A 13740-nucleotide genomic window follows, 5' to 3' on the forward strand; every position below is an offset into this window, starting at 1 on the left:
GGGTTTGTGGCTTGTTTGAAAGCTTCCTAGATGGCTGTGCACAGTGGCTCATTCCTATAATCCCTGTGTTTTGGGAGGCTGAAGCTGGAGGATTGCATGAGCCCAGGAATTTGAGACCAGCCTGGGCAACATAGCAAGATCCTGTCTTTAAATAAAAATAAATAAATAAATAACAGTCAATTAAGAGCTTATGTGCTACTAAAATTGAGAACTACTTGATCAAAGGATAGGGGATGATGGTGCAATTGATGTTAAAGCTTCAGCTAGGACAGTTGACATAATCAGACTTACTAATCAACTTTTTCAAAATGCAAAACTTTAAAGTAAATACAGCTGCTCTGAGCCTGGAATGTTATTTTCTTTAGATTACTGAGATACTATACTGCCACATTCATGGGAGTTCTACAGATGTACTTTTTCAGAGCCTGTGTAGTGGGAAATTGTTTAGAGCAGTAGTTCCCAGTTCTGTCTGCATGTTAGGATCATCTGGGGACCTTCAGATAAAAATGTTGGATGAAAATATATATATTCATATTCTACCCTTGACAGTTGAATCAGAATTGCTGGGGGCAAAGCCCAATTAATGGTATTTTTTAAGTTCCTCAGGAGATTCTTATATGTAGCCAGAATGGACAGGGGTGGGTGGTACTGATTTAGAGTTATAACTAGACAAGATGTAAGGTTTTAGGTTGTTCTATTGTCCTAAAAGTTAAATGTACTGCTGCTAGTATTAGTACTAGTTTTCTGATTATAGTGATTTTACTCAAACTGTTTTTGTTTGGTTTGTTTATATCCTTTAAAAAGGATGAAGAGCTCTTTATTTCAGCCAAGAGCTTGAATTGGCTTTTCACTGAACTATCTGTTTTGGTGGCACACGGAAGTGAATTTCTCTCCTTTGATGAGTCCTTGTAGGGAGTGGTGCTATAATCATAAATTAAAAAATAATTTCTCCATATATTCAAATCCTACTAGCCTATTTTATCTTGGACCAAGACACTTAACCTCTGTAACCTCATCTGTAAAATGTAAATCATATCTAACTTGCATAAAATATTGATGTGAGTATTAAATGAAATAATGTATATAAAGTATCTAGCATTGTGCCCGGCACTAAATAATTTCAAATCTGTGTTCTCCTTTTCAGCATTCCCTTTTACTTTCATTGTTCTTTCTTTCTTTTTTTTTTTTTTTTGAGACGGAGTCTCTCTCTATCACCCAGGCTGGAGTGTAGTGGTGCAGTCTCGGCTCACTGCAACCTCCACGTCCCGGGTTCAAGCAGTTCTCCTGTCTCAGACTCCCGAGTAGCTGGGACTACAGGCATACGCCACCATGCCCGGCTAATTTTTGTATTTTTAGTAGAGATGAGGTTTCACCATATTGGTCAGGCTGGTCTCAAACTCCTGACTTTAGGTGATCTACCCGCCTCAGCTTCCCAAAGTGCTGGGATTACAGGTGTGAGCCACTGTGCCTGGCCCTTTTTTTTTTTTTTTTGAGACTGAGTCTCGCTCTGTTGCCCAGGCTGGGTGCGGTGGCCTGATCTCAGCTCACTGCAACCTCCGCTTCCTGGGTTCAGGTGATTCTCATGCCTCAGCCACCCAAGTAGCTGGGACTACAGGCGTGCATCACCACTCCCGGCTAATATTTATATTTTTAGTAGAGACAAGGTTTCATCATGTTGGTCAGCCTGGCCTTGAAGTCCTGACCTCAAGTGATCACCTGCCTCGGTCTCCCAAAGTGGTGGGATTACAGGTGTGAGCCACCACACCTGGCCCACATTGTTCTTTTTAAAAGAACTTCACTACAGGTGCTCCAGTGCAGGCTAGATTAAGTTTATAGTTGAATACTTTAAGTTTCATACAATAAAATTTACACTGGAGCATACAGTTCTCTGAGTTTTGATAAATGCCTAGAGTTGTGTAAACCACCACCATAGTTAATTTACAGAACAGTTTCCCCTCACCATCACCCCTCAAATTTCTTTCTACCCCATTGTTTAGTCAAACCCTCCCCCACCTTTAATATTTGGCAGCTCTGGATTTGTACCCTATCCTTACTTATTTATTTCTGTTTATTTTCACTCATTCATTTAAGACAGGGTCTTACTCTTTCGCCCAGGCTGGAATGCAGTGGTGCGATCATAGGTCACTACAGCCTTGTGCTACTGGACTCAAGGGATCCTTCTCACCTCAGTCTCTAGAGTAGCTGGGACTACAGGCGTGTGTGTCATCATGCCTGGCTAATTTTTAAAAAATTTTTAGTAGAGGTCTTGCTTTGTTGCCCAGGCTAGTCTGAAACTCTTGGGCTCAAGCAGTCCTCCCGCCTTGGCCCCCCAAAGTGTTGGGATTACAGGTGTGACACCAATCCCCCACTCCAGCCCCACCTTTTTTTCTTTTTTCCAAAGAGAGATGGGGCCTCACTGTGTTGTCCAGGCTAGAGTGCAGTGACTATTCACAGATGGGATCCTAGCACACTACATCTTTGAACTCCTTAGCTCAAGTGATCCTCCTGCCTCAGCCTCCTGAGTACCTGGGACTACAGGGATCTCCCACCTCTTCTGGCCTGAGCCCTGTAATTTTGCCTTTTCCGCTGTGTCATTTAAATAGAATTGTAAATCAGTTTTTAAAATGGGCTTTTATTTTCTTGTTAGGTTTTTAGATTTTTAAAAAATTATTCTAGATACAAATTCTTCATCAGAAATGTAATTTGCAGGTATCTTCTCCTAGTCTGTGGTGTATCTTGTATTTTCTTAACAGTATCTTTTACTTTCGATGGATTTCAGTGTATCCGTTTTCTCTAATGGATTGTGCTTTTGATGTATGTACGAACTATTTGTGTAACTCAAGGTCACAAACATTTTCTTCTCTAAGTTTTATAGTCTGATTTACATTTGGGTCTGATCCATTATTAATTTTGTATTAAATGTGAGCTAAAGTACATTTAAAAAATATGTACATCTTAATTATTCCAGTACTACCCAGCACTTTGGGAGGCCGAGGCGGGTGGATCACGAGGTCAGGAGATCGAGACCATCCTGGCTAACATGGTGAAAGCCCATCTCTACTAAAAAAATTAGCCGGGCTTGGTGGTGGGCGCCTGTATTCCCAGCTACTGGGGAGGCTGAGGCAGCAGAATGACGTGAATCTGGGAGGCGGAGCTTGCAGTGAGCCGAGATCACGCCACTGCACTCCAGCCTGGGCAACAGAGCAAGACTCTGACTCAAAAAAAAAAAAAAAGACTTTTTCCCTGTTGAATTGTTTGATCACTTTTGTAAAAGATCACTTTTGCTGTATTCATGTGGGTCTATTTCTGGTCTCCATTCCATTCTTTTGATCTGTATATCTTTTTGCCAGTACTGTAACTTCATAGTTATGTTTTGAAATCAGGTGTTCTGTCTTAAAATTTTTCAAAATTTGGCCACTCTAGTTTCCTTGGTATTCCATATAAAATTTAGAATCACTTTGATGTTTATCCAAAAAATATTTGGAGTTTGATTGGCATTGAGTGGAATCTATAGGTCAGTTTGGGAAGAATTAACATTTTAATTATGTTGTTTTCCAATCCATGAAGATGGCATCTCTCTCCATTATTTAGGTCTTATTAAAATTTCTTTCATCAATATTTTGCAGTTTTCCGTGTACACGTTCTTCACATATTAAATTTATACCTATGTATTTCACGTTTTGGTGCTATTGTAAGTGGCACTTTAAATTTTTTTGATCTTCAGTTATTCATTGCTAGTATGTAAAAATATAGCTGATCTTTTCTTTCTTTCTTTCTTTTTTTGAGATGGAGTTTTGCTCTTGTTGTCCAGGCTGGAGTGCAGTGGCGCCATCTTGGCTCACTGTAACCTCCGCTTCCCGGGTTCAAGTGATTGTCCTGCCTCAGTCTCCTGAGTAGCTGAGATTACAGGCATCCGCCACCATGCCCTGCTAATTTTTTGTATTTTTAGTAGAAATGGGGTTTCATCATGTTGGCCAGGCTGGTCTTGAACTCCTCACCTCAGGTGATCCACACACCTTGGCCTCTCAAAGTGCTAGGATTACAGGCATGAACCACCGTGCCTGGCCCAGCTGATCTTTTTATATTGGCCTTGGACTTCGCTAAACTCATTTCTTCTAGAAATTTTTTGTAGATTAATGGGATTTTCTGCATAGCCACATACATAGTCATCTGATTAGAAACAGCTTTTTTCCTTTCCAATTTCTTTTATTTCTTTTTCTTGCCATATTGTATTTGTAAGACTCCAGTACAGAGTTGACTGAGAGTGACTGGGCAGCTGGCCTAGAAGTGCCTCTTCTAGGCACTTCTTTTTCGTTTCCTAGTTTGCTGAGAGATTTTTATAATAGTGGATGTTGAATTTTGTCACATGCTTTATTTATATCCTATCCTGTGACTTTTCTTCATTAGGCTTTTAGTGTGGTAATTAAATTGAATTTTGAGTATTTAAAACCATCCCTGCAATCCCAGGACGAACCCCACTTGATTGTGGTGTAATTATCCTTTTTATATATTGCTAGATTGTATTTCCTAATATTTCATTGAGGATTTTTGCATCTTTGTTCATATAGTAATTTTCTTGAAATGTCTTTGTCAGATTTTGATATCAGTGTGATCTTATGGAAATTGGGAAGTGGTCCCTCCTCTTCTAGTTTTTGGAAGAGTTGTGTAGAATTTTTTTTTTTCTTCCTTGAATGATTAGTAGAATTTTCCAGTGATACCATTTTTGGTCCATGAGTTTTCTTTGTGCAAGAGAGTTAATTACATACTCAATTTGCTTAATAGATATAGGATCATTCGTGTTGTGTCTTCTTTAGTGAGGTTTAGTAATTTGTGTCTTTAAGAAGTTGGCCTGTTTTATTGAGTTGATGAATTTAATGGGCAAAGAGTTTGTAGTATTTGCTTATCATCCTAGGTAGAGTTTTATTAGTTTCATTGATCTTTAGCACTAGCTTTTGGTTTTGTTTCTCGGTGTTTTTTTTTTTTTTTTTTTCCTTTTTAATTTCATTGACTTCTGCTGTTTATTATTCCCTTTCTTCTGCTTGCTTTGGGTTTTTCTTTTTCTTTTTTTTCCTGAAGTGTTTGAGATCTTTCTGATTTTCTTACATAAGCATTTAATGTGATAAATTTTCCTGTAAACACTGTTATGTCCCACAACTTTGATATGTTGTATTTTCATTTTTGTCTAGTTCAAGATATTTCTAATTTTCTTTGAGATTTCCTCTTTCAAGCTTGGATTTAGCAAAAGATGGTTTAATTTGGAAGTAGGCTGTCTACATATTCAGTGGATTACTGAGAGAGGAGTGTTGAAATCTCTTAAGTATAATTGTGGAATCATCTATTTGATTTCTATCAGTTTTTTCTTTATTTTGAAGTTACTGCTGCTAATTTTTCTTGTTCTGGAGTTTGCTTTGTCTGATAGAAATATGGCCACTGTAGCCTTCATGTGATTAGTGTTTGCGTGATACATCTTTTCCCATCTTTTTACTTTTAATCTGTATATATCAATCATTACATTGAAAACTGAGCTGTTATGGACAGCATAGAGTTTTACCCTTTTTAAAAAAAAAATCTGAGCGGTTGCCCTGCCTTTTAAATGGTTTGTTCTGAACATTTACACTTGATGTAATTGTTTACGTGGTTAGATTTAGGTCTTTTAAAATTACTTTTCTCTTTGTTCCTCCTTTTTCTGCCTTTTGGATTACTTGAAATTTTTAAAATATTCTACTTGATATATTTATTGGCTTTTTAAAAGCTTTTCTCTTGGTCTTACTATTTTAGTGGTTGCTCTAGGGAGTATAATCTAACTCTTGACATTCTAGTTAAGGTAAATATTTTACCTTCTCAAAGTAAAACATAGATTTTTTTCCTAGCCTCTTTATATTACAGTTGTCGTATGTGTTATGTCTAGAAATATTTAACTCTTCCTACCAAGCATGATGTTACAGTTTTTTATTTCAACAGTTTTATAAATTTTCAAGAATTTAAGTGGAGAAAAATAGTGTATAATATTTACCCAGGTATTTACCATTTCTGTCGCTTTTCCTTCTTTCCTGTAGTTCCAAGTTTACCCCCATATCATTTCCCTTCCACCCAAAGAATTTCTTATAGCTTTTCTTTTAGAGCAGGTTTCAATCTCTCTCTCCCCCTCTCCCTCCCTCCCTCCCCCTGTCCCTCCTTCCCTCCCTCCCTCCTCCCTCCCTCACTCCCCCTCTCCCTCCTTCCCTCACTCCCCCTCCCCCCTCCCTCCCTCCCCCCTCCCTCCTTCCCTCCCCCTCCCTCCCCCTCTCCCTCCTTCCCTCCCTCCCCCTCTCCCTCCCTCCCTCCCTCTCTGTCTCTCTCCCTCCCTCCCTCTACCCCCCCGCCCCACCTCCGCCAAAGACAGAGTCTTGTCTGAGGCTGGAAGGCTGGAGTGCAGTGGTGTGATCACAGCTCATTGCAACCTCAGCCTCCTCAGCTACTGGGACTAATACGCCACCACGCCCAGCTAATTTTTTGTAGTTTTTGTAGAGACGGGGTCTCACCATGTTGCTCAGACTGGTCTCGAACTCCTGGGCTCAAGTGATCCTCCTGCCTTAGCTTCCCAAAGCACTGAAATTAGAGGCATGAGCCACTGCACCTAGCCTGTTTTTTGCTTTTTTGTCTGATAATGTGTTTGTCTTCATTTCTGAACTATACTTTTAGTGAGTACAGAATTCTAGCTTGATACCTTTTGATATCCTATAGGGGCCTGAGAGATTGTTTGTTTTTAAAAAATATTTCTTCTCTCTTTTGTTAAGACTGGATAATTTGTGTTGCCATATCTTCAAGTTCACTGACTCTTCTGTCATCTTCTTTCTGATAGTGAGCCGGTCCAGTGAGTGAGTTCTAAAATTTTCATTTTTTAAAAAAATAGTAAACTCTTTCTTTTTTGAGAATTTCAGACCGGGCTCTGTAATCCCAGCACTTTGGGAGGTCAAGGTGGGAGGATCATTTGAGTCTAGGAGTTCGAGACCAGCTTGGGCAGTATAGCAAAACCCTGTCGCTACTGAAAATACAAAATATTAGCTGGGCACGGTGGTGCATGCCTGTAGTTCAGCTGCTCAGGAGGCTGAGGTGGGAGAATCACCTGAACCAAGAGGTTGAGGCTGCAGCAAGCTGAGATTGCACCACTGCACTCCATCCTGGACGACAAAGCAAGACCTTGTCTTAAAAAAAAAAGAGGATTTTGGCCAGGCGCAGTGGCTCATGCCTGTAATCCCAGCACTTTGGGAGGCCAAGGTGGGTGAATCATTTGAGGTCAGGAGTTTGAGACCAGTAGAGGGAGTTTCACCCTCTCTACTAAAAATAAAGAAAATTAGCTGAGTGTGGTGGCATGCCCCTGTAATCCCAGCCACTCAGGAGAATTGCTTGAATCCAGGAGGCAGAGGGTGCAGTGAGCCTAGATCACGCCACTGCACTCCAGCCTGAATGACAGAACAAGACTCCATCAAGAAAACAACAAAAAAGATAATTTCACATTTCATTTGTTTTAAGGTGTTCTTTTTTTACCTAATGGATCATGGTTGTAGTAACTGCTGGCCTGTAATCCGAGCACTTTGGGAGGCCGAGGTGGGCAGATCACCTGAGGTCGGGAGTTCGAGACCTGCCTGACCAACATGGAGAAACCCTGTCTCTACTAAAAATACAAAAAATTAGACGGGCATGGTGGCGCATGCCTGTAATCCCAGCTACTTGGGAGGCTGAGGCAGGAGAATTGCTTGAACCCGGGAGGTGGAGGTTGTGGGAGCCGAGATCGTGCCATTGCACTCCAGCCTGGTCAGCAAGAGTGGAACTACATCTCGAAAAATAAAAAATAAAAATAAAAAAATATAAAATAACTGCTTTAAAAGTCTTTGATAATTGTAATATCTGGGTCATCTAGGAGTCAGCATCTATTGATTATCTTCTGCTTTAAGAATTGGTCAGTTTTTTGTTTTTTGTATTTGCTGTGTTTGGTAGTTTAGATTCTATCGCGGACATTTTGAATATTGTATTGTGAGATTCTGAGTCCTGTTGAAGTGCTGTAGAGAAAGTTTAAGATTTGTTTTAGTAGACAAATTGACCTATTTAGTTTATACCTGCAAATTCTTTCTCATCTTACATAGGCAGTGGTTCCATTATCTCTTCAGTTTTCAAAGTCTTTGCCATGTTGTTTGCATTTGCCCCTCCCATTCCCACTTTGGTTGATCTAGCACTTAAGCAGTGATTTATATCCTAATTTTATTGTGAAAGCCTCCCTTACACTTCTTTGGATCTGTTCCATATATATATAGATAGCTTGCAGCCGGGCCCACAGACTTAGGGATCTACTTTTCTGTCTCTTAATCATCAGTGATTTCACCTATATTCTTCAGCTCCCAGGGGCCTTCTTTATTCCCCTAGCCAGAAGCATGGAATTATAGTTTGAGTCTCCTACCTGTCATGCCTCACATGGCAGTGAGCACATTTAGGGAGCCCTTGCCCTAACCATATTAAATAAAAATATGGTGGTGGAAACTAGGAATCTGTTTTAACAAAACTTAGTTACTTTTGATAAACCAATAACAGATTTGGGAACTTGTGGCTAGAAACAATATTTGGCACTAGCAACATCAAGTTATACTCCCTCCCCTCTGTAGAAGAGGATATATCTTCTACATATATCCTCTTGGGTACCAAGAACTGAAAGCAGGTAGAGAAAAAAAGCACCTGATAACATTCTTGGAGTACATGAGTAAGATCCTCCTTTAATTACTTAAAAAGATTTCTTGCTCAGCTGGGCGTGGTGGCTCACGCCTGTAATCCCAGACACATGTTTGAGTTCCACTTCTGCTATTGTAACTAGCTCTTGTATCTTTGAATGAGTCAGGCCTTGCTGACTTCTTAGGCCCCATTGCATTTTGAGTTAAAATTTTGTGCACAAATAGTAAGCTCACTAGTTTTATGGGAAATGGAGATATTTGTGACAGCATTGAATGATAAGGCAGTAAACTTTGGTTTTATTTCATAGTGGTAACTTTTCTTTCTTGAAATAGCAGCCTAAAAGTATGCCCTGTAAACTACTATGTGGTACAGTATTTTTTCATTTTGGTTAAATATCTCTGAAGTATCCTTCTAACTTAAAAGTGATTTGAACTCATTTGAACTATTCAGTGTGTAAGGTATTAAATGATTTTTTTAAAAGAGACTGGGTCTAACTATATTGTCCAGGCTTCACTCGAACTCCGGGGCCTGAGATCCTCCTGCCTCAACCTCCTGAGTGGTTAGGACTATAGGCACATGCGATCGTGCCTGAGTGTTGGAAATTTTCCTTTTTTAAAACAATTTTTTTTTTTTTTTTGAGTCAGAGTCTTGCCCTGTTGCCCAGGCTGGAGTGCAGTGGTGTGATCTTGGCTCACTGCAACCTCCATCTCCCAGGTTCAGGTGATTCTCGTGCCTCAGCCTCCCAAGTAGCTGGGACTACAGGTGTGTACCACTACACCCGGCTAATTTTTGTATTTTTATTAGGGACGGGTTTTGCCTTGTTGCCCAGGCTGGTCACAAACTCCTGAGCTCAAGCAGTCAGCCTGCCTTGGCCTCTCTAAGTGCTGGGATTACAGGTGTGAGCACCCTGCCTGGCTGAAATTTTGATTACATTTAGCGTGCTGATGTGGCAGTCTGCTGAAATTATTTTTTTTTTTGCAATTAAGACAGCGCCGGATTTACTATAGTAACTTACTTTCTGTTTAATTTCTTTTTGGCTTATTTTTAATCCTAAAGAAACCTGACATAGTAGTGTGGCAGACTATGTTTAAATAGTCTTGATCTTATCATTCAAATATATTTCCTTAGAGGAATAAAGAAATAACTCTAGGGATGGAAATTTGGGTGGAGTATTATGGAAATTTAACTCCAACCTAGGAGTTCACTAAATGTCCATGAAGTGCTATTACCTTAAAATGACTTTTTTTCCCCTCCTTCTTTAGAATCCAGCAACTATCACAAGAATACTCCTTAGCCACTTCAATTGGGATAAAGAGAAGCTAATGGAAAGGTAAGGAACTATATTGTCAGCTTTGTACTTAGAAGTAACACAGAAAGCCTATTGAACCGAATTTACAAGAATCAAGTAAGGGAATTGATTAATATACCAGTATGTGGACAACCCAGTGTGCAACTAGTGACTGCTTTAATTTCTTGTATTCCCCTTTTGTAAATTTTGCAGTAAATTTAATGTTAGGGAATTCAGTCTTAGTGTTTCTTTTTATTTGGGAGTATGTGTGTTTGGGGGTGGTGCTTCAGTATCTTCTACATATATCCTCTTGGGTACCAAGAACTGAAAGCAGGTAGAGAAAAAAAGCACCTGATAACATTCTTGGAGTACACGAGTAAGATCCTCCTTTTAATTACTTAAAAAGATTTCTTGCTCAGCCGGGCGTGGTGGCTCACGCCTGTAATCCCAGCACTTTGGGAGGCTGTGGCAGGTGGAACACGAGGTCAGGAGATTGAGACCACCCTGGCCAACATGCTGAAGCCCCGTCTCTAGTAAAAATACAAAAATTAGCTGGGTGTGGTGGCGTATGCCTGTAGTTCCAGCTACTCAGGAGGCTGAGGCAGGAGAATCACTTTAACCTGGGAGGCGGAGGTTGCAGTGAGCAGAGATGGCGCTACTACACTCCAGCCTGGCAACAGAGCGAGACTCCATCTCAAAAAAAAAAAAAAATTCTTGCTCACAAACCTTTAACCTGTTATTAGTAGCATTTATTCAGTAGAAACAAAATTGAGAAGTTGCTTAGGCTTTTCTGGCCACCAGACCAGGTGCTTGGACTGGTTCTCTGGTTTCAGGGCAGGATTCTATTCCATTGGGTTTTTAAAAATATTTTCTTTCTGAAAATCTTCATAGTTTTAAAAGAGAAGAAATTAGTGGGACTGGAGAATGACAGTATTAATGTCATTCTTAATCTTGTTCTGCTCTTTAGTTTGGAAATTTGTTTGAATGGAAATTTGCGACACTTGTTAATGGTGGTAGGTTGACAACTTATGTTTATTTCATTATCAATTCTAAATTTAATAAAAAATTAAACCTAGTTGTTGGGAACTGACAACCCATATATTATAGAAATAAATGGAAAGTATTTCCCATTTGATTTTAAAATTCAGAGAGTACTTTATAAAACATAAATAATACCGAGAATATTACCCCATTTCATACACCTTGTATCTATTAAATTACATTGTAAATAATATCTATTGTTACTATTAAATTACAATTTAATAGTAACAACTATCTCAAAACAAACACATACTGTATAAAACTTTCCCATGGTTCATGAAGGATAACATGTTCAACTACTTTGATTTTTCTTTTTATGCATTCTAACCATGTTTTTTTTTTTGTTTGTTTGTTTTTTTTTTTTGAGACGGAGTTTCGCTCTTGTTGCCCAGGCTGGAGTGCAATGGCGTGACCTCGGCTCACCGCAACCTCCGCCTCCTGGGTTCAAGCGATTCTCCTGTCTCAGCCTCCCAAGTAACTGGGATTACAGGCACTCTCCACCATGCCTGGCTAATTTTTGTATTTTTATTAGAAACAGGGTTTCTCAGTGTTGGTCAGGCTGGTCTCGAACTCCCAACCTCAGGTGATCTGCCCGCCTCAGCCTCCCAAAGTGCTGGGATTACAGTTGTGAGCCACTGTGCCCAGCCCTGACCGTATTTTTTGACATCAGTGGTGTTTCTTAATTTTGGTAACATTTACTTTCAGGTTTTTTTATTTGATGACACCTCTACTAGGAGAAAGAGTTTTTATCGTTTACTTGTGAAACTCTAATGAATTAACACTGATTTACTCAGAGTTTCTCTCATATTAATGTATTTCTCCAAGACATTCTGAATTTTGTCCTATAACACTGCTGAAAATATTTTTCCATTAAATATTGTACTTAATATTTATGTACTATTGGATTTAATGTTGTACTAAATTTTGTACTTAATATGGGAACTGTAGCTTCTGCTCAGTTTTTCTGGGAACCTTAAACTGCTCTAAAAAAAATAGGTGGTAAGTGTGAATTTAAATTAAAAGGAGGTTTCTGGGAAACTTCTGAGTATGTGAACGTTTCAGTTTCTCCTTGTAGTTTCTGTAGAGAAGCTATTGAGTACCTAAAAGATTTATAATTCAGTCTTTAAATAGTGTCTTTAAAATCAATATGCAATATCTTTTTGTCTCATTTAATGATTTTCACATTATATTTTATGTTGTCTGCTATTAGCACTGCCACACTTTTTTTTTTTTTAAAGCATTTGACTGATGTATATTTTCCATTTTTTAAATATTCAACCTTTCTGGGTTTTAGGAGTGTCTTTTGTAAATACCATGTAGGTGCCGTTTAAAAAAATCTGAATGAAAAAACTATTATCTTTTAATATCAGAGATTAACATATTCATGTTTTATAATTAATGTTTAGATTAAATTACTGTCATTTTAAGTTGTGCTTTATATTTGTTATGTTTTCTGTTCGCTTATTCTGTTGGCCTCATCAGATTTTCCTTTTTCTCGAATAATTTCAAATTTATATATATATTCTATTTCAGTTTTTCTAGTCACTTTTACAATTTGTACATGCCTACTTAAAACTATATAAAAGTTTCTAACAATATTTACTTGAAGTTTTAATCCATCCTCTGTACAAGACAAAAACTGTAGCATAAATTTTTTTCTTTGTCCTTTCCTTGTCCCTATCAGCTTGATAAGTTGATGTTTGAATTTTTTTTTTTCTTTTCTTTTTGAGACAGGGTCTCACTCTGTCACCCAGGCTGGAGTGCAGTGGTGAGATCATGGCTCACTATAGCCTTGACCTCCTGGGCTCAAGCAATCCTTCCATTTCAGCACCCCCAGTAGCTGGGACCACAGGCACGCATCACCATACCTAGTTAGTTTTTGTATTTTTTTGTAGAGATGGGGTTTCACCATGTTGCGCAGGCTGGTCTCAAACTCCTGGACCCAAGCAATCCTTTCACCTTGAACTCCCAAAATGCTGGAATTACAGACATAAGCCACTGCCCAGTCGATATTTGAATTTTTTATTTGATTGTAAGCGTTTTTACTATGTATGTATTTAATGCCCCCCCCCCCTTTTCTGGCTAATTTGCTTTTTGCATACCACTATTTTTTTTCTAAATACACTGTTTTTCTTCTAGGAATATATCCTGTAATATAAATTGTTTCATATGTGACAAACTTTAAGTCCTATAATAGAAACTCTTAATATACTGAAACTTACTGTAATATTTCTGGATGTGAGTTTTGAAAACATAAACTGTTGGGCCCTTTAAGTCTGACAATTCATATTTTTGGTTTTGGAAATTCTCAGCTGTTATTTGTTCAACATACCTTTTCTCCATTCTCTTGATGCTTTCTGGAATTCCTGGATCCATGTTGAAACTTGTGGATCTCTTTCCATGTCTTCTAACTTTTTTTTTTTTTTTAAGATGGAGTCTTGCCTCTGTCAGCCAGGCTGGAGGGAGTGCAAGTGGTGCCATCTTGGCTCACTGCAACCTCCGCCTTGTGAGTTCAAGGGATCCTCCTGCCTTAGCCTCCTGAGTAGCTGGGGTTACAGGCACCCACCACCATGCCTGGCTAATTTTTGTATTTTTAGTAGAGAGAGGGTTTCACCACGTTGGCCAGGCTGGTCTCAAACTCCTGACTTCAGGTGATCTGCCCCTCTCTACCTCCCAAAGTGCTGGGGTTACAGGCATGAGTCATTGCATCC

General features: G+C 39.0%; 1 protein-coding gene across 1 annotated transcript in view; it reads left to right on the forward strand.

Annotated features, from left to right (window-relative positions):
- The window catches only part of ARIH1 (ariadne RBR E3 ubiquitin protein ligase 1), a 111158-nt gene that overhangs the window by 33101 nt on the left and 64317 nt on the right, over positions 1–13740 (forward strand). Inside the window, exon 2 of the mRNA XM_034939078.4 lies at positions 9963–10030. Coding sequence (XP_034794969.1) covers positions 9963–10030 — 68 coding nt within the window. The remainder of the gene's footprint in view (positions 1–9962; positions 10031–13740) is intronic.

The sequence above is a fragment of the Pan paniscus genome, chromosome 16 (genome assembly GCF_029289425.2).
Source record: "Pan paniscus chromosome 16, NHGRI_mPanPan1-v2.0_pri, whole genome shotgun sequence".
Classification (NCBI taxonomy): Eukaryota; Metazoa; Chordata; class Mammalia; order Primates; family Hominidae; genus Pan; species Pan paniscus.